Below are 25,668 nucleotides of genomic sequence, written 5' to 3' on the forward strand. Positions count from 1 at the left end.
GATCACGTGAGTCCCAAGCGCGAGTCACGGGAACGCTGCCGGGCGGCCGGCTGTTCTAGTTGAGTTTGGTCCTCAGTGGGCCATGGCCAACGTCTCTAAGAAGGTATCTTGGTCCGGCCGAGACCGCGATGATGAGGAGACAGCGCCCCTGCTTCGAAGGACGGGGCAGCCTGACGAGGAGACGCCGCTGCTGAACGGGGCCGGGCCGGCCGCGCGCCAGGTGAGGCCCGCGGGCCGGAGATGTGGCCGCTGGATTCGCTGCGCGGTCCTCTATGCACCGGAGGGGCCCGGGGGAAGGCCACAGCTTTCTCCTCTGTTATTACTTTGAATTCCGGAAGACTTTGATTTTTGACAGTTTCGCACCCATCGCACTCATTACCCTCCTTTCTTTCCCTCGGAACCCCTTCTTCCAGTCTAGTCCCAGAGAAATGATTGCCCTCTCCTCCAACAATAAGTCATCGTCGTTAGCTTTTCAGCCAGAGCGCCTAGGACTTCTTAAATTGTTTTGGTTTTTTAAATTTTACTCTCCGTAGTGAGGATCGAGGCCAGGGTTTACACATAGTAAGCAAACATACGACCCCTGATCTGCTCCCCACTCCTTGGCTTTTCAGGACTGGGTCTCAACGGTGTAGCCCAGGCTGGCTATGAATTAATCATCCTGCCCCATTTTTCTCAGGCACTGGGAAGACCTGCACTGCACGGCTGGCAGCTTTCACAGTTGAAATGGCAGAATTGCGCGTTCAGTGAAAGTGTCAGTCTCTTTTTTCACAGGAGTAATTCCAGATGTTTGGGACAGAAATGCAATGACGAGGATTTCCACACATTTTCTCTCACTACCTGATTGATTTTGAATTTGGAGTGTACAGCCAGACGTGATAAATAACTAGTCAGAGGCCAGAGTGTGCTCATTACCCAAAACACAGTTCGTGCCTTTAAATGCTTCATGCTTGAAAGGGTTACTAGTTTGCTTATTTGCATGCCTTTGGCTCTCCGCCTGTGTGCATTGTATTAATTTTTAGTCTGGTATTTATGTGAATCTCTTGATGTTAGTCTGTTTTATTACCGTCCTTGTCCATTTCTCCTGATTTTAGAGCTGTCTGACAAACACTCCGACCATTTTCAAGGCTAGGAAGAATACAAGATCAGAATTTACTTTTTTTTTTTTTGAGAGTGGCTTTGGGACAGGAAAACCCCACCTCTGTTGAGGTTTTTCTAGGCCCTTGAAGGTACATCAGACAATGAAAGTCAGTCAGTTCCTTGTTGCTGGGAAGCATCTCTGCTGCCTTTGAAGTAAGGTCTGCTCGCAAATCTGGTCTGCCTCCCGCAGCAATCAAATCGGCTCCAGTAAAACTGCAGGGCTGTGGCAGAGCGACTTAAGGTGTTTCTGGGAGGTGTGGTTTGTTATCCCTGTTGTAAAGAAAGTAACATTGGGGGCCTAAGAGTGTTCGCTGCTCATGTGGAAGACCTAAGTTCAGGTTCCAGCACCCAGGTCCAGTGGCTCAACTGTGTGTAACTCTCTCTCCAGTCTGACCACCCTCTTCTCTCCAGGCCTCCACCTGTATAACATTCTCTCTCTCTCTCTCTCTCTCTCTCTCTCTCTCTCTCTCTCTCTCTTTCTCTTTCTCTCCAAACAGAAAGAAACCTTCAACTGGTTTTAGGAAAGGAAAAACACTGGAAACGGATACAAATTGAGTTTAGATTTCTCAGGATGGAATGGTTGTAGGTTTTGACCAAAGAGTTGGTTTCTTTTGAAAGAATGAGTTGATCTTTTTCCCTAAATACCATTATAGCTTTTAAATCTGCAGTTAATGCAAGTGATTGGAGCCGAGTGGTGGTGGCACACATCTTTAATTCCAGCACTTTGAGAGGCAGAAGCAGGTAGATCTCAGTGGGGTTCAAGGCCAGCCTGGTCTACAAAGCGAGTTCCAGGACAACCAGGACTGTTACACAGAGAAACCCTGTCTCAAAAACAAAACAAACAAACAAACAAAAACAAAAAACACCACCCCCCCAAAAAAAGCCAACAATTGATTGATTGGTGTCACACAACTTTTAAAAAGTAATTATGGGTTGTGAGGTCTGTGTGCAGGTCTCTGAGGTGCACTAAGACAGCTTCCTTCCCTCTGGAAACAGGCCCAGCTCCATGCTGATTCTGTGTGGGGGCCCTATAGGTATAGGTGCAAAGAGCACTTTTGTGTTTTGTGCCCTATATGGATAGTGCAAGGTCCCCAGACAAGCTCAGGACCAAGAGAATATATGATCACAATCCTATAATAGTATGGAGTATGGCGCAGGGTGTGGAAGTCCTGTTCAGCCATATGAGTTGATTTCGAGTTTGGCTTAGGTCTAAAGGGTTCCAGTGCCCTGCTTAGGCGGGTTGAGTAGGCACTGACTACAGGTTGGGAACCCTCTGCAGTGGGCACTAGAGCAGCCAGAATTTCAGGAGGATCTGAGGCCTGCTTGTGCCAGTTTTTTCATCTGTAAAAGTTAATGAATGTATAACACTGAGCAAGCCTATTAGAAAACTGGCTCTCTCTGGGCGGTGGTGGCGCACGCCTTTAATCTCTGTGAGTTCGAGGCCAGCCTGGTCTGTAAGAATTAGTTCCGGGACAGGCTTCAAACTTCAAAGCCACAGAGAAACCTTGTCTCAAAAAACAAAAAACAAAACAAAACAAAAAAATAGAAAACAGGCTCTCGATAGATACTAATCATTACCAGCAAGGGTCTGGAGACATAGAATGCTTGCCTAGCATCAGTCGAGCCCTGGGTTCAGTCTCCCGGCACCACATAAAACTGGGTGTGGTAACAAATAGCTATAATCCCAGTGTGCAAGTGGTGAAGGCAGGAGGATCAAAAGTTGAAGATCAGTGATTGATTGATTGATTGATTGATTGAATGGTTTTTCAAGTCAGGGTTTCTCTGTAGCTTTGATGCCTGTTCTAGTACTCGCTCTGTAGACAAGGCTGGCCTTGAACTCACAACCTCCTGAGTGCTGGGATAAAAGACTTACACCACCACCACCTGAAAAGTTAGTGATTTTGAAGCTGTCCTGAATTAGATGAGACCCTGTCTCAAAACAAAACAAACAAGCTTCCCCCACACACAAAAAACCCTATCAAACTAAAGGAAACCCACCTTTGCCCCTGACGCTTGTCTGTGCCCCTCTTCAGCTGAATGACGTTTTGGTGCTGCTTTACTTAGGGAAAGTCTGTTCTGGATAATGGGCAGGCTCATAGTTCGAATAGAGTGTCCCGATACTGCACCCAGAGTCTTTGTGAGGTAGTCTGGAGTCAGGACCCTTTTAAAATAAGGGGACAGTGGGGTGAGTCTGAGCACTGAACTTGATCTACTTCTTGGCTCTCTGGGGTTTGTTACAACATCTCCAGGGTTCGGTGATGGCATTGTTGCCACCTCAGCCAGTCAGAAGCAGGCCAAGCAATAAGGTAGTTGCTATCGGTAGGACAGGGTGGGGCCCTGTTTAAAGCCCAGGCCCTGCAGGACTACCTGGAGGCCAAAGCTTTGGTCTTTTTCTTAGGTGTGGGGTGATAGTGTACTAGGGAGAGGGTGGGGTCAGCCTGAGAGTCATGGTCATGTGTGTGAGCAATGGGAAGTAGAGTATTCTGTGAGGCTGATCCTAGAGCAAATGGTGGTGGTGAGGAGGCAGTCTATGTTTGCAGTCTCTTTAAATGCAGGGCATTTTTACAGGCTCTTTCTGGAAATTGCCACCAGAGACACCCCCTCTCTCAGCAGAGGAGGGACCTCAGGTGAGTGTGGGTCTGTGTTCTGCCCTGACAACTTGGCACCACAGACCATAGTCTGATGTGCTTTGGGAGAAGACAGGAGACCTGGAGCTATTGGAGAGCTTCGGGGAGGGTCCTCTGATTGTCCCTAGTGGCTCTTGGGTCTTGCTATCTTCTGGTGAAAGCTGTTGGTTCTTAGTCTTAGGAATTTCACTTCCTCACTCAGCTTATAAGCAAGCCTCAGCCCAGCAGGGTGTAGAGAGCGGAAGGACAGGGTCCTGTCGTCCTGCAGGCAGCCGTCTAGCACCATATCCACTGCAAGCCTGTCCTATGACCCATTCCTCCCTGCTTTGGGCTGATCTGCTTGCTGTAGACCCTTTGTCACGTCCGTGCTGCTGTATAGTCTTTTTAATGTTCCCCCACTGCAGCAGTTGGACTTCCTTCGCATTAGAGCCTGGCATCTGACAGCTGCTCATGGATGTGGGAATGTGGGCAGTGTGTTCCAGTGAACAGTTTTTTAAAAAAATGAAGTTTTAGATGCTGGCACATACCTTTAATCCCAGCACCCAGGAGACAGAGGCAGATGGATCTCTGAGTTTAGGGCCAGCCTGCTCTACATAATGAGTTCCAGGTCAGCCAGGGCTATGTAGAGATCCTGTCTCAAGAAAGTGTTAAAAACATAAAAATAGAGCCAGGGTTGGGTGGTGGTGGCACACATCTTTAATCCCTGCACTCGGGAAATGTGCAGGTGGATCAAATGTGAGTTTGGTCCGCCTTCCTCTGTCTCCCAAGTGCTAGGATTAAAGATGTGTATCACTACCGCCCAGCAATTTTTATATGTGGGGTCAGTTTCAATATAGTGTATAAGTCAGAGTTTAAGTGTCTCAGAGTGGTCCTGAACTCTCTGTGTAGTCGAGGCCCGCTTTGAAATTTTTTTTTTACATTTATTCATTTTTGTATGTATGTGTATTTGCACATATATGCCATGATGGATGTGTGGAAATCGGGATAACTTAGAGGATTCCTTCCTCCACAGTATAGGTTCAGGGAATTGAACTCAGGTCCTCAGGTTCTGGGGAGATTCCTTTATCCACTAGGCCCAGGCTTTTCATTTTTGATCCTCCTCCCTCAGCCTCTGAGTATCTAGCATTACACGTTACAGTTATGCCACCACCTGTCTGGTATAATCTTCTTTGCTTTTTTTTGTGGGGGGGTTGGGAGGGATGTTGGTTTTTTGGTTTTTTTGAAACAGGATTTCTCTCTAGCCCTGGCTGTCCTGGAGCTCACTCTGTAGACCAGAGTGACCTCAAGTCACAGAGATCCACCTGTCTGCTTCTTGAGTGCTGAGATTAAAAGTGTGCACCGTCACCACCACCCAGCTCCTGTGCGGTATATCCTTCCTTCCTTCCTTCCTTCCTTCCTTCCTTCCTTCCTTCCTTCCTTCCTTCCTTCCTTCCTTCCTCTCTCTCTCTCTCTTTCTTTCTTTCTTTTGATTTATTTATTTATTTATAGTGTTCTGTCTGTCTGTATGCCTGCAGGCCAGAAGAGGCACCAGGTCTCATTATCGATAGTTGTCAGCCACCATGTGGTTGCTGGGAACTGAACTCAAGACTTCTGGAAGAGCAGCCAGTGCCATCACTCCAGCCCCTGATCTGCTATATTCTTTTTTTTTTTATTTTTATTTTTTTTGGTTTTTCGAGACAGAGTTTCTCTGTAGCTTTGGTGCCTGTTCCGGAACTAGCTCTTGTAGACCAGGCTGGCCTCGAACTCCCAGAGATCTGCCTGCCTCTGCCTCCCGAGTGCTGGGATTAAAGGCATGCGCCACTGCCCGGCATGGTCTGGTATATTCTTAATGTTGGGCAATCAGTCTCTAGAATTTTTTCATTTTGTAGAACTGAAACTGCCCAGAGTTTTCTTCCTCCTTTGACCCCTGGCCACCACCTCTTGTTCTCTGTCCTTGTGGATGTAACCATACTATGGAGACTGACCTCAAACAACTTTGCAGTTAGGATGACCTTGGATTTTCAGGGGACGAGGAGGAAGCAGAGACAGAATATCACCACATAGCTCTGACTGGCCTGGAACATAGTGTTTAGCCCAGACTGTTAACATGTGTGTATGTGCACTGATGCATGCCTGGTCAGCTCAGAGCTTTGCTCTTGTCACCTTTTTGTATGTGTGAGTGATTTGTGATTTTCTGTTTTCTGCCTGTCAGCTACCCTCACTCAAATGCGAGGATTTGCATTTATGTTCTGTTTTGAAAGTTACCTTTTTAGTCTTTTGGTGTGGGGGAATTTTTATTTTATGTAACTTTGAAATAATTATAGATTTCTAGAAGTTGCAAAACTGTCCCAAGCATGCCTGAGTTCTCATCCAGTTCCTTCTAGGGTGGTGTGTTGAGTAATTATAGCTCAGTAGTAGAGCACCAAGTTTGCCAGCTGTGCAGTGTATCTGGATCCGGGGAACCTGTCCTTCCACTTCCCTAGTCCTGCTCAACTCTCAGCCCTTTGCAGCACTCCCCTGCAAAGGAGGACCAGGCGCCTGTGCCCCCTCCCCAGTCTGTGGGTTGTTCTGCTGTAGCACATTTCTGTCAGCCTTCATCTGATTTGGGGTTCTGCTTGCTGCTGCCTTATCATGGATTTGGACCGCTGCTCAACAAGTCTGGGGTCGAGGTTATGTAAGCAAGTACTGTCATGCTGCCCATAGCTGGCACCTCTCCCATCATCCTCTGGAACTGCTGGGGTTTCATTTCTTAGGCCTCGTGTGTCTGACTCTTCACACCTGTGCTGTAGTGCAACGATCGTTGATGGCCTTTGGCTTGCCTAGCTCGTCAGTGATAGGTAAAACAGCCTGGCCACCTGCCTCTGTTGTGCCCCTCAGCCCCTGCTTCACCGTCCTTGTATTTTCTGCCTGGTCACTCAGCGCTTCAGGACGTTTCTCCGAGGAGGAGAATAGGGTTCATAGTGAGCGACATTTCAAGAGTCCTTATGGGCTCAAACCTGGTACAATTCCTGTCACATACACCTCGTGTACAGGTTGACTGAGAGGCAGTGACAGCACTGAAACTCCTTGAGAAGGGTTCATTCTGTGCAGCAGTTTCCTTTCTGGGCCAGCACAGTGGCCAACAGGCTATGGAGCTTACTTGCCTTTTTCCTGAGCTTAGCAGTTTAGAGCACTGTTGGTCCCAAAACTTTTAAAAAATGTTTTATTTTATGTGTATTGCTATTTGCCTGCATGTATATTTATATGAAGGTCATATCCTCCAGAACTGGAGTTACAGATAGTTGTGAGCTCCCTTGTGGGTGCTGGGAATTGAACCCAAGTCCTCTGGAAGAGCACCCAGTGCTCTTAACCACTGAGTCATCTCTCCAGTCCCCTAAATGTGTCTCCCAGACTGGACTTAAACTTGTGATCCTCCTGTCTTCGCATCCTTCATGTGAGGGTGGGAATAGGAATGAGTAGTATCCCTCCCTTACGTGGTGCCCTCATGGCCTCTCTTCTGTTTTTAGTCTCATTCTGCACTTTTCCGCATTGGACAGATGAACAACGTGGAGCTGGACGATGAGCTTCTGGACCCAGTGAGTGGTGTGATGTTCCCTGCTCCCACTGAGCTGACCTTAGTGAAGGAAAGTGGCAGGGTCACGTGGTTAGCAGCTAGCATCTCCCAGAGACAGCATACAGGGTGTGGATATGGTCTCTGAGGCCATGACGGTGTGAAGAGGTGGGCAGAAGCACTGTGTGAAGGAGACCGTGGAGCACAGAGACCTTGGGCAGGAGTGAGCTTAGTGTTGGTATTCAGGTGAGATGGGTCTCTGAGGGATTAGGCGTCCTCGGGGATGAAGAGCAGCCATTTCCTCTGATCTTGGGATGGATTCTGGCACCCCAAAACAAGTTCTCCAGGGACTAGGAGTGCATAGTGCTCTTATAGAGACCAGAATTCAGATCCCAGCATTGATGTCAGGTGGCCCACAACTGCCTGTACTTCCAGCTCCTGGGATCCAGCACCCTCTTTTGGCCTCCATAAGTACCTGTGCTCACATGCACATGGCTACATGTGTGTATACAGATGATAAAAAATAAATCTTGAAAAAACAAACATGGGAATGTTTCCTGAGCCACCGCCTCCCCTGGAACTCGCTTGTCTTTGGTGCTGTCTGCTGCGGTTCTGCTTGTCCCTAAGAGCAGTGGTACAGAGTGTTCTTGGCATGCCTGTGAGTGTTGATGTCCTAGAGGCAGAGCATTGGATCCCCAGAGCAGGAGTTACAGGCTATTCTAAACCGTATGATGTGGATACCCAGAAACCAAACATGGGTTTCTTCTGCTAGAACAAACACTCAGATCATCCTCTGACCCCTATTTTAGCTTCTTTAGTGCTTTTGTTGTTCTTTTAGACTTGGGATAGAACCTAGAGTCGTGTGCCTACTAGGTAAGCACTGTGTCGCTCAGCTGACTCCTTTCTTGTTATTCCCTTGTCTTACTACAGAAACCAAGTTGACCTTGATTTTCCAATCCTCTGATTCTACCTCCGGGGTGCTAGGATTGTAGGTGTGCTCCACCATACTCAGCAAAGCTGAGTGTTTATAATGCTTTGTCTGTGTTTATAAGATGGTCTGTGGCCTGGCAATCATGGTGCACACCTTTAATCATATGGGAGGCAGAGGAGGCAGATCTCTGAGTTCAAGGCCAGCCTGGTCTACAGAGTGAGATCTAGTAACAACCAGAGCTACACAGAGAAACCCAGTTTTAACTCCCTCCCCCATCCCAACCCAACCCCCAAAATAGGATGGTCTGTGGACCTCTGTCCTGACATAGCACATCGGTTGATTTTTAGGATGTTAAACTAACCTTGTACTCCTGAAATAAACCTATGGTGTTTTCAGGGTCCCATTGGAGGATTTTTATGTCCATATCTCAGGGGATGGTTTTTTTGTAGGTTTCTTGTGACTTCCCAGCCTTGGTGTCAGATAATACTGAACTATGGGATTTGAGACTTAGCCCCTTTTCTTTACCTTGTTCCTATTCTTAAAGAGCATGGGCTCCTTTTTTCTTCCACAGGAAGTGGACCCTCCTCACACCTTCCCCAAGGAGATTCCACACAACGAGAAGCTCCTCTCCCTCAAGTATGAGGTGGGCTCCCCATCCTCCCTCCTGAGCCCTGCCCTTTCCAGCCCTCTTCCCTGTTGCCTGGCTCCACTGGCACTCTGGTCCCTGGTTCAGTAATCAAGTACCTTGTGCCCTGGTCTGTGCAGAGCCTGGACTATGACAATAGTGAAAACCAGCTCTTCCTGGAAGAGGAGAGACGAATCAACCACACGGTGAGGAGGCCGGGCTCGTGGCTTGTTGGCTTGGGTGCTGGGTGCTGGCATGTAGGGCCAGGCAATATCCATGTTCCACCCCCTCCCCAAACCTCTGGGTTCTACTGCCACGCTTTCATGTTTTCGGTATGGAGGTTGGGGCTCTGAACATGTGACACCTGGCCCCAGATGTTGGAAATTTCGAGGAAAGACTATGATCATCTTGGTCAATAAAGCTCTTTTGCAGATGGCATACAGTGTCTCTAATGTTAGTAGCTAATTGTGAATTTGTAGGGAATGTTGCTTACCTCCATGTGTCTTTCTGTGGCCCTCAGTCGTCAGTGAAACATTGACTGGAGGCTGTTGTTAGCAGATTTGGGCTGAAAGCTGAACTTTGTACTGTGTGTGGTAGCAGCCCATGAATTTGCCAGCACAGCAGGTACCTAGCTGCAGTGCCCACCTTTGAGTGCACCATGTTTCCCACCCCTATCTAGGCTTTCCGGACAGTGGAGATCAAACGCTGGGTTATCTGTGCCCTCATTGGAATCCTCACAGGCCTGGTAGCCTGCTTCATTGACATCGTAGTGGAGAACCTGGCAGGCCTCAAGTACAGAGTCATCAAGGACAGTATCCTCCAGAGGCACTTGCCATGGGCCACATGGGGTGGGGGTTCATTAGCAGAACCCAAGCATGTGCCTTCACAGGCAGACAGTGAAGAACAGAGCAGGCCTGGCTCCTTAGAGACTACCCCCTACCATGCATGCACACAGCTTAACGTAAGGGTTGACGGTGTCATACTCAGGCTGTGCGTGTCTTCGAGTTGTCTACTTAGCACCATGGCCTGCTAGCTAGGCAGTAGTTGTGCTGGCCCACGTCATGAAATGATCTGGGCCAGGTAGACTGGTCATAGTAGTGAGACAAGCAGGGCAGGTGTGTGCTCCAGAAGTACAGAGTGCCTGTCCTTGACAATCCCTGAGACATCGACAAGTTCACAGAGAAGGGCGGCCTGTCCTTCTCCCTCCTGCTGTGGGCCACGCTGAACTCTGCCTTCGTGCTCGTGGGATCCGTGATCGTGGCCTTCATAGAGGTAAAGCGCTGTGTGCAGGAGACTGGTTACCCTAGATCCAGAGTTGGCACAGGTCTCAATGAATGGATGGCCCCTCTAGCTTACCCACCATGGGCCCGGTTAGCTTGTGAGGATGGAGGCTTTCTGCCAGGGAGAACCCCAGTGTGGAACAGATGGGAAATATTCAGTCAGAGCGGAATACACACAGGGGCTTCCTCAGCTTGATTCCCAGTGCTATCATATATTTAACCCAGCAGTATAACCCTCACCCCATCTCCTGACTCTCCAGTCCATACCCAGACCACAGTGTACCGTAACACCTACCCCATATTCACATACACCTACATCTTTCATGGCCTTCACGTAGCTGACAGTGAGGTATTCTGGGGCCTGCAAGGTCTCAGGAGTTTGGGTAACTCATGTCAGGATCCAAGCAGAGGGGGCAGCAGGACCATTCCCCAGGGAGACTGTACTCCCATCCCACAGATAGCCCCTCTAAAACACATCTTTATCCCAAGGCTTCTAAGAGTCCTCCCTTCTCCAGGTCCCTCTATTCCTTTTTGTGGGGTGATAAAAGAAGGAATAGACAACATCCAGAACCTTCTATGTGGATCTAGATCTGCTTGGTACATGATGAGTGTTTTGTCCATAATGGAGTATTTCCCTCACCTAGCACACTGGGAAATATAGGACCACCAGACTCTACCCTTGGCCCTTTACACATGCCCACCAGGGTTTTTTTCAGGGGTCTCTCCATTCTGGTCTGGAGTAGGGAGGGACCTCTACTTCCTGACATGAAGCCCTTCTCCACACCTTCTCCATACCTGCTTCCATTGTTTCCTGTGGTTGTGGAAGCTGATCCCCTTACTGTACCTGCTCAGTGCCCCCTCTGTCTTTCCAGCCAGTTGCTGCTGGCAGCGGAATCCCCCAGATCAAGTGCTTCCTCAATGGGGTGAAGATCCCCCATGTAGTGCGGCTCAAGGTAAGCTGTAGCTGTGCAGTGATCCAGGGCAGTGCGTAGGATTTGTTTTGGTTTTTTTGTTTTGTTTTGTTTTTCTTGTTTGTTTGTTTTTGTTTTGTTTTTCAAGACAGGATTTCTTTCTAACTTTGGGGCCTGTCCTGGAACTAGCGTTGTAGACCAGGCTGGCCTCGAACTCACAGAGGTCCGCTTGCCTCTGCCTCCCAAGTGCTGGGAATAAAGGTGTGTGCCACCACTGCCCGCCAAGAATTTCTGCTGGCTTGATTAAGTCTGTTTTTGCTTGACCCTCCACACATGGCATAAACTGTGTGTACACGATGGCAGATTATACTTCTAAAAGTGGCAAAAACTGGTCTTTGTCTGCAGTAAGTAGTGCAGGAATATGAACGTTGTGATTGCAGTCACACAGTACATGTCTGTAACTAAGGACTGTGTTCCCTGAGTATATCAGAGCCAGAGGGGCTAAGCTAGGGTAGGAGAGAGCCTGCCTTTCATTCCCTATTTTCAAAGTTTTCTCTCATACTTGTAGTGTGTGATACTAATAGCATCCTAATGCCAGAGACTGGGCAGTTGTCAACACAGTCTACTTATTACTGGTTTTAGCATGGCCAGCCTTTCTGCCTTGAGTCTGTCCAGATACTGCCTTCTGTCACTGTCTCAAAAGGCAGGTGAGCATTGGCCACCTTTGATGTACTCCCTTGCCTGATATGCCATGACCTCCCTGGGTATTCCCCGGCCTGGTACCCCATAGCCGAGGAAAGGCAGTATGGTCACACTCTGGAAAGCAGGAGACCTGTGCTGCTTCTCTGCCATAGCATAGAGTAGACGTGATGCTTCTGGGCACAGAACGCGTTGTTACCCATAGTAGACTTTGTGGAAAACTCTGGAATATTTTGCTAAATACTTTTGACTACCAGACTAGGCTTAGGAGACTTCCTCAGAACCTGCATTAAATATGTTATCCTTCCCAATGGCCCCCTCCTCCCTATACCAGAGATCATGTATCAGGGGAGATGTATATAATTTGTTTTTTGTTTTGTTTTGTTTTTGTTAATGGGCCTAGATGACAGAGTTAGCTTTCTTCTCACCCTTGATTGCCCTGATCACCCACCAAACTCATGCAATTCAGGGGAGTCACTGTCCCTCAGCTCCAGCCTTCATGGTTCCTGGACTGATGTGGGGGAGGTGCTGGGATGTTCATGGAGTGGGTGCTAAAATCTCCAGAGAGCCATCCTGTCAGTCCCAGCTAGTGGTTGTCTCCAAGATAAAGCTGTGTTGGGCCTGGTGCAGAGGCACAGTCATAGGACAAGGTTGAGCCCCTCCCTCAGGACCCCTTAGGGATATCAACACTAGATCCCCCAAGGGGGTGTGGAACAGGAGCCCTGGGTGCTGTCCTGCGTTTGTGGTACGGATGGTTGATGAGTGTGTATTCTCAGCAGCAGTGCGGCTTTTCTTGAGCTCTTGGGACTCAGGCATGTGTCCAGCATGTTTATTCGAACTCTGCATCTTCCTTGTTTCCAGACGCTGGTGATCAAGGTTTCCGGTGTGATTCTGTCTGTGGTAGGGGGACTGGCTGTGGGAAAGGTAAGAACAGAATGAGTGGTATTGGTTCCTCCTGAGTCTGAGCTTCTTTGGGAGCACACCCATGCATGGCCTCTGAGTACTGATTGCTTTGTTCTCCCAGGAAGGGCCAATGATCCACTCGGGTTCAGTGATCGCTGCTGGAATTTCACAGGGAAGGTCGACATCGCTCAAGCGAGATTTCAAGGTGAGTCCTTCCATGCACACATGTGGACTAATGATTCATAGATGTGTCTCAGCTGGTCTCCTGTCCACGCAGTCTTCATCCAGACCTCTAGATCTCCCTTAACATCTACTTCCTGTCCCTATCTCTGACTCTAAGGACAGCCTGGTCTACTCCCAGTTCAGGTGGTTACAGACCATGTGGCCTCTCTTTGGTCAGTCCCTAGGACTCTGGCATTACATTTCTGTTGGAAAGAATCTATAGCTCTGACCAGCTTCACAGAGGGACAGTCACTTGAGGAAGGTCAGAGCTTAAATGGCTACTCAGGTGCACGGTACGGTTTTATCATGTTTCTCACTGTTACCAGCAATAAGATGGGCGATTACACTAAACTCCTGTGTTGATGAGTCTATAGCTGCCTTTTGAAACAGTCACTCTGTATAGCCCAGGCTGGCCTTGAACTTAGGATTCTGTCTCAAGGCTTCTGAGAGCTGAGGTGCCAAAGATGCACCATCAAACCTGGCTGAACAATCCTTTTTAAAAATCAAGAATAAGTTTAGATTTTTCCACCCATTGGATTTTCTCCAGTTACTAAGGTAGAGCTGGAACAAGGAGCTCATAGACTTCTTGCATGTGTGGAGAAGTTGGGTCACTGTCACAAATGGAATCTTGTACTTACGTTCTCAGCTGTGGGTACATGGGCACCGCCAGCTCTCCTGTTTTCTTCAGTATCTGTAATATTGCTCTCCGAATCCAGTAGCTGCTGTTGTGATTATAATGATGTGATTATTAGAAAATGGCCCTCTGCCTGATTATCTAGAAAAAACACTCCCTGCCTCTTACATCTCTTCTTTGGTCCCTTGGTGGGACATGTTTCCAGCTTCCCTTCCTGTGAACCTCCTTCAATACCCTCTGTCTTTCTTGTTCAGATCTTTGAGTACTTCCGCAGAGACACAGAGAAGCGGGACTTTGTCTCAGCTGGAGCTGCAGCTGGAGTGTCTGCTGCATTTGGAGCCCCTGTGGGTAAGGAGGGGCCAGTCCCACCTCATCTCTGGCTATGCCCTTTGGTGTTTCGTGGTTGACCAGACTGGGGAAGCAGGGCCTTTTTGTAGGCATGGTTCTGATGTTGGCAAGTGCCAGGTGGGAGTTTGGGCAGGGTCTGACAGCCACCAGCTGTGGCCTGGTACCACCTAGCAGCTTCTCTGTGTCATGTCTTAATTCCTGGGGCCTCTGTTGGGCATTGGCAATGGGCAGGCTGCCTTTCGGCCTGGATGGCACTTTAGTCCTGCCACTTGCCTTCTAGGTGGGGTCCTGTTCAGCCTGGAGGAAGGTGCCTCTTTCTGGAATCAGTTCCTGACGTGGAGAATTGTAAGTGCATGAGGAAGGCGCCCCGGCCAGGGCGGTCACGCTCTGCCTCTCTCTCCCTCGAGGACTCTCTATAGTCAGTCCATCCTTTCGCATTGTAGAATCCGCCAGTGGCCCATGTCTCTGTACCTGTCCAGGTGTTCTTATGCTGGGAGCCCCAGAAAGACTACCTTCTCCTACATACTTCACTGGTTTGTCTGTAGAGCAGCAGCACCACCTCTGCCTAGCCAAGCAGTCGACCCAGCCCCACTGGGCTCCAGCCCCTTCCTTTTGTCTTAGATGAGGTATCCAGACACACAACTTTCCAAATGACAGGAAATGCCAGCCTCCATATGGCGTTCAGATGAGTGTTCTGTATGACTCGTAGATGTGACTTTGAGGGGCTTGGGTGGATCCGGTAGAGCTCTGAGGACGCTGAGTACTCAGTGGACTGGGCAGGGCTCTGAGGGTCTGGCTTCTCTCTGCCACCCACAGTTCTTTGCTTCCATGATTTCCACGTTTACACTGAATTTCGTTCTGAGCATCTACCATGGAAACATGTGGGACCTGTCCAGCCCGGGCCTCATCAATTTTGGAAGATTCGACTCAGAGGTAACTTGCTGGCCACATGGTCCCACCTTACCTTTTCTGGTGCTACCTTAGAACCCTGTTGATGGAGACTTGAACATTACTTTGGGAAAATCTAATTCTTAGCAGGGATGTTGAGCTCTTGCTTGTCAGTTCAAGGAGCCTGTAGCGCTCTGGGAGTGTGAACAGGGCTTTGAGTGTACCACAACTGCAGTGTGAGATAGCTCCAGTGCTGAGTGCCAGCTGCACACGCCACCCACCAGCTCAGCCATGAGGGATTATAAGGTCTTCTCAGAGACCATTTATCTTACTTATGGAACCTCTAGTTCTGTACAAAAGTGCTAGCAGATTCATTGCACATAAACAGAGTTCTATCCAGTCCAGCACTTTAAGCAGTAATTTCTCAAAGCCTTTCCTTTTTCCCCTCTGTACAGAAAATGGCCTACACCATCCATGAGATTCCTGTCTTCATCGCCATGGGTGTGGTGGGTAAGGACCCCTCCCTGTAGCATGGACCAGAGTCAGCCTGTGTTGGGGAGGATGGACTCCCAGCTCCAGAGTGGCGCAGGTCTGCAGTAGCCTTGTCATGGTCTCCACTCCTCACCCTTAGGCACCGCCCTGCTAGAGTTCTTATGTAGATGCATGCAGGGTGGGCACCTCAGAAAGACCCCAGAGCTTTAATTCTACTGAGGTAAAGCATGAGACCTGGTGTAGCATTCCCTGGCGGCCAATGGGGACTTTACAACATCTGTATTCTTATCCAGAATGGTTCACGTTCCCCCTTCCTTTTTTTTTTTTTTTTTTTTTTTGCCCCTCCTAGAATTTTTTTTTTCTCCCATGCTCAACTCATACTGCTCTGAAAGAAGCTGAGTGGAAGGCAGAGCAGCCTTAGTGGTAATGCCTGGGAAGCCATCTGATAGTGCACCCTCACCAGGGCCTTCCCACTTCTGGGGGCCTCCACTGCCCTCCCTGTGAAACTAACATTAGTCTCTTCTGGTCACAGGTGGCATTCTTGGAGCTGTGTTCAATGCTTTGAATTACTGGCTAACCATGTTTCGAATCAGGTGAGAACGAACCCCATTTTGTGTAGCAGATTGACAGGTTACTGGGTACAGGAAATGGACAAATTGTAGTGGCCTTGTCAGTGAGGGTCCTTTCCTGAAGGTCTCAAGAATATGTGGCCTGGATGAGTGGTGGTGATACCCTCAGGAGTCAGATGCAGGCAGATCTCTGTGAGTTCGAGACCAGCCTGATCTATAGAGCTAGTTCCAGGACAACCAGGGCTGTTACACAGAGAAATCCTGTCTTGAAAAACCAAAAGGAAAAAGAAAAAAAAAAAGAATGTTTGGCCTGGGGGAGAGGGACAAGAAGTAGAAGTAGGGGTCAGGAAGAGGCTGGAGGAGGTTCAGAGACAGAGTGTTCCTCCCCTGAGAAACGTTCCTCGGGTCTTGAGGTCTGTGAAAGTTAGCAGATGAAGTTGTTCCTTGAGAGTAGAGCCCTAGGTGAGTTAGCTACTGCCTGCCTTCTGCCTGGGGTGCGGCCTTTTGCTAGAGAAGAAGTGAAGGCACCGAGCGTCTTCCTGATGTTTGCACTGGCCTTAGCCGCTGTGGCGGTGTAGCAGGATTGGTAATTACTGAGAAATCTACAGCCATAGGAAGAAAGAGAATCCCAGGAGTCTGGGCTGATGGATCTTTAAACCTGGCTTGTTTTGCCCTCTCATCAGTGGAGTCTGAGTCAGTTTGTCATGGTAACTACCAGGGGCAGGGCAGGTGAGGCTACCCCCTGATCATCCCTGCAGCAAAGTTCACCCTGGCTTTGGTCTCTAGGTACATCCACCGGCCCTGCCTCCAAGTGATTGAGGCCATGCTGGTGGCTGCTGTTACAGCCACAGTTGCGTTCGTCTTGATTTACTCATCTCGAGATTGCCAGCCCCTGCAGGGGAGCTCCATGTCCTATCCGCTCCAGGTAGGCATAGGCCTTGGCTGGCCCTATGAACAGGACCAACTCTCCTGAACTCTAGTTTCCCTGAGGTAACAATACTAGTAGACTTTAGATTTGTTCTACATGTAGGGTCCCATAGTAAGCTGAGGCTGTGTTTCAGATGCCTGGAGAATGGGTGGTGGTACTAGACTGATCTCACATAGTCGTTTCCAGATACCTCCTGGAGAGAGAGAGCTTTAGAATGGGACCGGGTTTAGATTAGAGAAGTACATACCTGTAACTGTATAGAAACCTTATAGGGATACTTGTGGCAGCTCATAAGAGCCCCAGACAAAAGCTGCTTCTCTCCTTAGGCAAACAAATGATGTGTCCCTCCATGTAGTAAATGCACTCCTCTGAGAAGATTGGGCCTACTGGTTTCCAGGGTCAGTGTCCAACCGTTGATTCTGAGGCATAGCTCATGAAGCTTCTGGATAGCAGGGACAGATGGACCTCCATCTCCCAGAGAGGTGGTCATACTAGCCAAATTTAAACTTGGGCTCTGTGTTCTGAGGCCAGATCCTGTCTGTGCTCTCCAGACTCAGGGTACATGGGCACTCAGCAGCACAGAGTCTGCCCTGTGCCATCTCTCCCCCTGTGTCCTTTCTCTCAACTCTGCAGCTCTTCTGTGCAGATGGCGAGTACAACTCCATGGCTGCAGCCTTCTTTAACACCCCTGAGAAGAGCGTTGTCAGCCTTTTCCATGACCCACCAGGTATGTGCAGTAACATGTCTAACATGTCTGGGACTTACTAAGGACAGGGGTGCGTTCTTGGCCCAGCTGGGCTGAGGAATCATCTCTGGTATAGTGAGCTGTACTGGAGTGCAGGAACCAACATCGCAGAGTTGGGGACATGGGGTTACACAGTTCTGTAGGGTACCCGGTGGCCAAACACCTGGAGAGGGACTGACTGGGCTCCCCATCTTCTCCTTTCTTCCTAAGGATAGTCACCTGAGTCACCTCCATCGCTCTCTCCAAAAGAAAACCTAGCCTGATGACTCCATGCCCAGACCTTTATGGCCTCAGCCAAGCCCTATACACCATGCCCAAGCCGAGCTAGCAGCCTTAGGCCTGTGTCTCCGGCCCCTCCCCTTCAGTTTTAGTTTGCTTTCTGTTACTGTCAGTGGTAAAACACTGACCAAACCAACTTGGAAAGGAATGGGTTTAATTTAGCTTATAGATGACACTCCATCTTCAAGGGAAGCTGAGGCAGGACCTGAAGTGTTCCATGGGGGAACACTGCTCTCTGCTTGCTCAGCTACCTGCTTTACACCGTTCAGTCCCGTCTGTCCAGGGATAGCACTGCTCACAATGTGACGGATACCCCCACGTCAATTAGCAGTCAAGAAAATGCCCCCACAGACATGCCCACAGGCCAGTCTGATGGAGGCAGTTGCTTAGTTCCCTTTTCACAAGTGTGTCATGTTCACAACTGAAGTTAACCATGACATCCACCCTACCCATGGGGAGGGACGGTGTTTTTAATTGTTTCCTGTCATAAGGCTACTGGGAACTTCCCTATGGGGGGTTGTCTCTAGGAAAGTATCATGAAAGTTAATGGATAAATTTGGCATAGAATAAGCCAATGGCCTTCCACACATGAACCTCCGCTAACCTCAGTAATCTGTGCTGTGGTGCTCTTAGCCACACAGACTGATGGCGCATCCTTCCACCCTGGCCTTCACATAGACGACGTGGTTCCTTTCGATTTGGCCTTCTCTGCATCCACACCTCAGCATCTTGTCTAGGAAGGACATACCTCCCAGGTCTTGGAGTTTGATCACTGATCACTGGGAGTGGTTTGGGGGCCCAAAGGGACACGTCTTAGTCACCTCTTACCTCTGGTGTGTTCCTGAATTGCTCATTGTTGCAAGACTCCCAGACTCCGGCCGTGCTCAGGCTCAGGGAGGCTGTCCTTGTGCAGCTGGCGCATGTGAAGTAGAGCAGCCAGGGCCCAGCTGAGCTGGAAGGCTGCTGCTCTCAGGAACGAGGGCTTCCTCTTCGTCCCAGACGAGGGCCTCACATGGGGCAGGGCACATTTACTTCAGGCTGACAGTTGTTCTGGGGAGTGTGATGCTCACCTGGGGCCTGGGTGCGCCCTGAATTTGACACCTATGCTGCCAGCTTGAGGCTACCTTGATCTACTTCTCACCATCACTTCTGACTCTGGGGACCTACTTTTCACCTGGAGAAGCTGAGAATGCAGAGCTTTCTGGGACCACTGGGAATCGGGGCTCTGGTGGCCTGGTTCTCAGGATGGAAGCACATGGCAGGCAGGATATCCCTGCACAGACCTGAATTCCAGCTGCAGCTCAATGACCTTTCTTCTTTTCCCTAGGCTCCTACAATCCCATGACGCTAGGCCTATTCACCCTGGTCTACTTCTTCCTGGCCTGCTGGACCTATGGCCTCACAGTGTCTGCTGGTGTCTTCATCCCATCACTGCTCATTGGGGCGGCCTGGGGCCGACTCTTTGGCATCTCCCTGTCCTACCTCACAGGGGCAGCAGTAAGTTGTGGGAAAACATTCCAGAGCCCCACTGCTCAAGTATTCTGGTGACCCAAGGGGCCAGAACAAGGGACATCAGGGTACCTAGTGCAGGTAGACAAAAGTTCTGATGTTCTCGAGTAACCACATCACGTAACTGGAGACGTGTGAAGAATGGGAAAGTGCCGGGAAGTGGTGGTATAAGCCTTTAATCCCAGCACTCAGGAGGCAGAGGGAGGTGGATCTCTGTGAGTTCGGGGCCAGCCTGGTCTGCAAAAGCTAGTTCAAAAAAAAAAAAATGTGGGAAAGGAGCCCAGATCCATCTGGCACTGAGCTGCATGTAGGCCTCTCAGCCCTCCCTCTCCCTAACTGCTGGTAGAGCTTGGGGTTTTAATCTGTGTGTTTTCTCACTTGAGTCATTTGAGTAATTAAAGACGGGGTAACAGCAGGAATCCTATTCCTGCCCTCCCCTGTCCTAGATCTCCTTTGGTTGGGTTCTGTCTTTTAAGGTGTGATTCATAAGAGTGATGGCTTTGAACATCAACAGTTCAGTGACTTTTATTAGGGGCATCCTGAGCTCTTCCTTCACCCACTGTTACTCAGTTGTTCCCATTTCCCCTTCCCCAGCTCCAGTAGCCTCTAGCTTCCTTTTTGTGTCTGGGTTCATCTGTTGCCAGCGTTTCTTAGATACACAGTGTACAATCTCATGTGTCTCTGCAATCTTCAATTGACTGTGATGTCTGTTTAATTCATCTCTATTGTAACATGTCCTAGAATTTTTTTTTTAAAGATTTACTTATTATTTATGTATACAGTGTTCTGCCTGTATGTGTGCCTACAGGCCTGAAGAGGGCACCAGATCTCATTACAGATGGCTGTGAGCTGCCGTGTAGTTGCAGGGAATTAAACTCAGGACCTCTGGAAGAGCAGCCAGTGCTCTTAACCACTGATCTATCTCTCCAGCCCCTGTCCAAGAATCTTTTCTTTTTTCACATCTGAATGTCTTTCCTTGGGTGATCCAGTGTGTCTGTGTGGGCAATACATACTTTTGCCCTGCTGTCCTTCTTCATGTAGGTTCTTCAGCTCAAAGCAAGCCCAGACTTCTGAACTCATGGGTGTGGGCAGGTGGTAGGTAGAGTGTTAACACACAAGTTGTAGCGGAGTACACTGGAGTAGGTGTTCTGCATGTGAGCCATGGAATTCACTGCTGTGTGTGGATCCGTAGGCCCAGGCATAGCATCTTCACTGGTCTCCTCCGGCAGATTTGGCTGATGGTTGCCACTGCCTCTGATACCTATCCATGTTGTGTTACACAGATCTGGGCAGACCCAGGTAAATACGCCCTGATGGGAGCTGCTGCTCAGCTTGGTAAGCCCCAGCTCTTGCCCTGTTTGGTGAGTGGGCCTCACTTGTACCCTGCTCACCCATTTTGAGTTCCAACAAGGCTACCTTTTGCCATTCACGTGAGCAAAGTAGGAAGTGAGGCAGGTGAGGGCAATAGCCCCATAGCACAGCCAGGTGGTGATAGTCAGGGCCCGGCAGTAATGATCCTTGCTCTGGGGTCTGGAAAGATGGGTGGGTAAAAAGATTGCAGACATAGCAGAGCCGGGGATCCTGTGTTTAGAGGGATCGGGGCTTATGACTACCCCACAGGTGGCATTGTGAGAATGACTCTTAGCCTGACAGTCATCATGATGGAGGCCACCAGCAACGTGACCTACGGCTTTCCCATCATGCTGGTGCTGATGACTGCCAAAATTGTGGGCGATGTCTTCATTGAGGTATGCAGCATGAGAGGGGTGGTCTGTCCTCTGCTTACTCTGGATGCTGACCTTGTAGCCTGACACTGGGGTTTGAGGGACCTGCAGAAGGAAGAGGGCCCGAGCCTACTCCCTTCTTCAGGAGTAGGGCAGTGGTGGGGCCCTGAGGGAGGCAATGTGCCTTAAGGTCCCCTGGGCAGTGTCCTGAATCATGACTCTGTACCCAGGGTCTCTATGACATGCACATCCAGCTGCAAAGTGTGCCCTTCCTGCACTGGGAGGCTCCAGTCACCTCGCACTCGCTCACTGCCAGGTATGGTCAGCTGACCTGCTAAGCTCTCAGGTTCCTGGATGCTGTGGGGGGACATGGACAGGGAAAACACTGAGTGCCTGTGGAGCCCAGGTACCAGGTTCTCACTGTAGCTTTCCATGGCTGTTCTCCCAGTGCCTGGGAAAAGGTGTCTTGGGGTCCCAAGTCTTACGGCTTGTCAAGTATTGATATGATAAAAAAGCTCTTAAGAAAGTACCTCGACAGCATGTAGTATAAATGCCACTGAGATCGTATCCTTGGGTTGGGCCTCTTGGCAGGGAAGTAATGAGCACACCTGTGACCTGCCTGAGACGGAGAGAGAAGGTTGGCGTCATCGTGGATGTCCTAAGCGACACAGCATCCAATCACAATGGGTTCCCCGTGGTGGAAGATGTGGGAGACACCCAGGTAGTATGGGCACCTCTCTGAATATCAGTTTCTTTTTATTTTGTACCCTGAGCAGCATATGTTGGGGGAGTTTATCTTGTAGTTCACCTGAACAAGATACCTTTTTTTTTTTTTTTTTTTTTTTTTTTTTTTTGGTTTTTTGAGACAGAGTTTCTCTGTGGTTTTGGAGCCTGTCCCGGAACTAGCTCTTGTAGACCAGGCTGGTCTCGAACTCACAGAGATCCACCTGCCTCTGCCTCCCAAGTGCTGGGATTAAAGGCGTGCGCCACCACCGCCCGGCAAGATACCTTTTTTTTAAAGATTTATTTTCATTTTATTTATGTGTTTTGCCTGCATCTGTACCAGCTGCATTCCTGGTGCCTGCAGAGGTTAGAAGAGGGTATTAGATCCCCTTGGAATTGGCATTCCGGATGGTTGGTTGTAAGCTACCGTGTGGGTGCCTGGAATCAAGCCCAGGTCTCCTGCAAGAGCAGCAAGTGCTGTAACCACTAATCCGTTTTTCCAGCCCGTGAACAGGAAATCTTGTGTTGCATGTAAAGTAAAATCCCTTTCTTAGTCTCCACAGACTACAGGCCTCGTGTAGTTCTGACTGGACTGGATTTCTCAGTCATGGTGTTGTGACTGTGGCATCTGTCGGGAGGTGCTGCTGGGATGTGAGCCCAGCTAATGTTTCCCCCCTTGCCCGGTTCTTACTCTGCTGGGTTGTGTTGGATATTGGCACTGGTAGGGCTTGAAAGAAATGTGAAGAGCCGGGCGGTGGTGGCGCACGCCTTTAATCCCAGCACTCGGGAGGCAGAGGCAGGCAGATCTCTGGGAGTTCGAGGCCAGCCTGGTCTACAAGAGCTAGTTCCGGGACAGGCACCAAAGCTACAGAGAAACCCTGTCTCGAAAAAACCAAAAAAAAAAAAAAAAAAGAAAGAAATGTGAGAAACATACTTGGCTTATGTCTTGCTACCTGTTGATTCCATTCTTAGCAGCTGGCTTCCATGCTCTGCTGACAGAGTTCACCCTGTCTCAGATACTTTAGCAGGAGCATGTTGGAGTGATGCCCACTTTAAGGCCTGTGCTTCGAGGTGGACCACTAAACAGCAACCATGGGCCAGTGGAGAATCTGGCCTGAGTTTCCCACTGCAGTCTCAAGGCCTCTGACTCTTTCCTCTCCTGCAGCCAGCCAGGCTCCAAGGCTTGATCCTGCGCTCCCAGCTCATCGTGCTCCTAAAGCACAAGGTGTGTCCAGCAGTCCATGGGTGGGCATGTCCTGGGCACCGTCCTTCACAGTGACACACACGTAACTGGCTGCTGCCTGCAGGTGTTTGTCGAGAGGTCCAACATGGGTCTTGTGCAGCGGCGCCTGAGGTTGAAGGACTTCCGTGATGCCTACCCACGCTTCCCCCCAATCCAGTCCATTCACGTATCCCAGGATGAGCGGGAGTGCACCATGGACCTTTCTGAATTCATGAACCCCTCTCCCTACACAGTGCCCCAGGTACTTATTGACCTGAAGGAGGCAGGAGCAGGGCTGGGGTATGATTGACCTCCAGGGTCCAAGTACACTTTGCAAAGGTGGTAAAGAGCCTCTGGAATCTTTAGAATAACTGCTGCCAGGTAGACGGGAGGCTTCCAGGGGTTGTGCATGTGGGCCTTGCTGCCTGAGGTCGACCATCTGGCCAGAATTCATCAGGAGCAGCCTCAGAGAATTTGGGCTTCAAGTAGCAGTGGGCCTAAGAGAACCCTGCTAGCAGCACACAGAGGCTTGGAGTCAGGCATGGAGGGGAAGGGACAGCTCAGGACCCTGGAAACACCCGGTTTGGGGAGTTGAGCCTCTTTTCCACAGTGGGGTAAGTGTGCTAATGGCAGTTGTCTACTTTGCAGGAGGCATCCCTTCCTCGAGTGTTCAAGTTGTTCCGGGCCCTGGGCCTGAGGCACTTGGTGGTAGTAGACAACCGCAATCAGGTGAGGCTGTTCTCCGTTCTGCTAGAGTGCTGGAGCTGGCTCACAGTCGGCTTCCTGTATCCCTAGTAGGTTGTGGGTGGGCATTTGTCTTGTCTGTCTCAGAACAGTGAGCCTATGGCCTAGCCTGGTGTTGCACACCTACTTAGCACAGTATGTAGAGTATGCCATCATATGGAGCAGAAGTAACCTGGTGTTGTTTCTGCAGGTGGTCGGGCTGGTGACTAGGAAGGACCTGGCAAGATACCGCCTAGGGAAGGGAGGCCTTGAAGAGCTTTCCCTGGCCCAGACGTGACAGTTGGCTCTACCCTTGTGCAGTGGCACCCGAGTCCCTCTGCACCTCCTCCCAGGGTCCCTGGTCTCAGCCAAAGCCTTGCCCCCTGGGCAGTGCAACAGCAGGAGCAAATGCCTTCCCTGGGCCTGGCTGGTATGGAGGCCAGACCCTTTGTCTTGGGCAGTTGGTTTACATCGTCAGCACTTTCCTTGTTCCCTGAACCCTTCACCCCTTGGACTTGCCCCTTTCCTGGGTTCCAAGGATGAAATGTGCGATTGCACCCCTTGTGGCTCACTTTTCAGAGCCGATAGAAGCTGGTGTGTGTGTGTGTGTGTGTGTGTGTGTGTGTGTGTGTGTGTGACAGAGAGAGACAGAGAGAGAGAGAGAGAGAGAGAGAGAGAGAGAGAGAGAGAGAGAGAGAGGCAGACAGACAGACATGAGCTACTACCTATTGCTGTTTCTTCTCTGGCTCTGAGCACCTAAGCTGTGGTTGTACTGCCCACACTAGCCAAGAGCCAAGAGCTTCAGCAGCAAGGGCATGAGGAGCTGTACAGCCTGGAGCAGGCTCTATTGGGGAACCCACATGTGCCGTCTCATGTCTTTGTCTAGAAGATGGGGAGACTGGTTCTGTGCCTGGGGCTTGAGAGCTGAAAATCCCATGAAGATTGAATCTGAGTCCACCCACATCTGCCCCAGGCTTTCAGAGCTGGGAGTCACCACAACCGGAAGGCAGGTCTTTCCTCAGCACTTAGGGCCCTGCTGTCCATAGTGACTTGCTTATAACTGTACTGTATACACCCTGGGCAGTGACCTCCCAGGACCTGGCCAGCTAAGGGTGGCCCTAAGATGAGCCTCAGACTCTCTAGGGTGGTGGCTCTGTGAGCACCAGAGCCATGGAGCCTCACCTCTAAACCCTGTATTGTCAAAGCTAGCGCCACTGAACCAAGCTAGATCTGACATGCATCAGTCACCTTCAGAGTCTTCTCCCCAGGACACTTTGTAAAGATAGTTGCAGTGTCTCTGGCACATGTCTGTCACAAGGCCACATGGGTCCTTCTTTGGAAAGTTGGCAGCTGCTGCCTCTCAGTTGTCATCCCTCCAAAGGAGTGGCTCGCTCTTCTCTGAGCAAATGGACTAAGTATGTTGTTGAGTTTGGATATGAGAAATGAGAGACTCCCGTCTGCCTAGGGCTCAGCGTTCTGGGGAGTCGGGCACGCAGTATGGTGGTAGAGTAGTGCAGGTGGCACCTCTATACACAGTAGCTGCTGTCTGTGAGGGGCGGTGGATGCAGCTCTCGACGAGTACTGCGGCTAGCCTAGGGCCCAGTGGAAGGGTTGTTCAGGGACCCTGACCTCATCCCCTTCTCACAGCCTTGCTCTCAGGCTCACTACAGTGTGGTTTCTGTCACCTGCTTGGATGACATCCTGTCATCAAGCCTGGGCTTGCCAGGCTCTACATAACAAGAAGCTGTAACTGACCCACCTTGCCTGCTCCACTGGCCCTGGTGGGTAGGTCTTCGTGACAAAGCCAGGGGTGCTCTGGATTGGGAGGGGCCATATCTAAGTTTGACCCAAGGGGATGAAAAGCACTGCACAGGGCCTCAAAGACTTGGTACCAAAAAAGCATGTGCAATCTGTCTACAGTTCTGTGTTGGCTACATGTTGAAATGATATTTTTGGATATATTAGGTTAAATAAAATAATCAAACCTTGTCTCTCCCAATATTCTCATTGTGACTCATGG

General features: G+C 49.9%; 1 protein-coding gene across 2 annotated transcripts; it reads left to right on the forward strand.

Moving 5' to 3' along the window:
- On the forward strand, positions 1–25,637 carry Clcn7 (chloride voltage-gated channel 7). 2 transcript variants are annotated; one of them, XM_057775084.1, is made up of 25 exons: positions 1–220; positions 7,250–7,318; positions 8,796–8,867; positions 8,990–9,055; positions 9,529–9,661; positions 10,012–10,121; positions 11,002–11,082; positions 12,601–12,663; positions 12,764–12,847; positions 13,753–13,846; positions 14,127–14,191; positions 14,663–14,779; positions 15,190–15,244; positions 15,759–15,819; positions 16,582–16,720; positions 17,357–17,450; positions 19,075–19,244; positions 20,540–20,591; positions 20,877–21,004; positions 21,211–21,296; positions 21,572–21,701; positions 22,869–22,928; positions 23,011–23,187; positions 23,574–23,654; positions 23,860–25,637. In XM_057775084.1, exons 1-25 carry the CDS (start codon positions 83–85, stop codon positions 23,944–23,946), a joined length of 2,412 nt encoding a protein of 803 aa, XP_057631067.1. In that variant the 5' UTR covers positions 1–82; the 3' UTR covers positions 23,947–25,637. The 2 variants fall into 2 exon arrangements, with proteins under 2 accessions (XP_057631067.1, XP_057631068.1); XM_057775085.1 differs by lacking the exon at positions 1–220 and adding an exon at positions 3,672–3,764.
- Positions 25,638–25,668: the final 31 nt, after the last annotated feature.

Source organism: Chionomys nivalis, chromosome 7 (genome assembly GCF_950005125.1).
Source record: "Chionomys nivalis chromosome 7, mChiNiv1.1, whole genome shotgun sequence".
Lineage (NCBI taxonomy): Eukaryota > Metazoa > Chordata > Mammalia > Rodentia > Cricetidae > Chionomys > Chionomys nivalis.

What these genes read in the sequence shown, in the direction of transcription:
- Clcn7 (XM_057775084.1), top strand. Translation starts at nt 83, where the DNA reads ATGGCCAACGTCTCTAAGAAGGTATCTTGGTCCGGCCGAGACCGCGAT. An exon ending in ACGATGAGCTTCTGGACCCA is followed by an intron (nt 7,319 to 8,795) that starts GTGAGTGGTGTG and finishes TTTCTTCCACAG; the next exon opens with GAAGTGGACCCTCCTCACAC. An exon ending in TGGGCGATGTCTTCATTGAG is followed by an intron (nt 21,005 to 21,210) that starts GTATGCAGCATG and finishes CTCTGTACCCAG; the next exon opens with GGTCTCTATGACATGCACAT.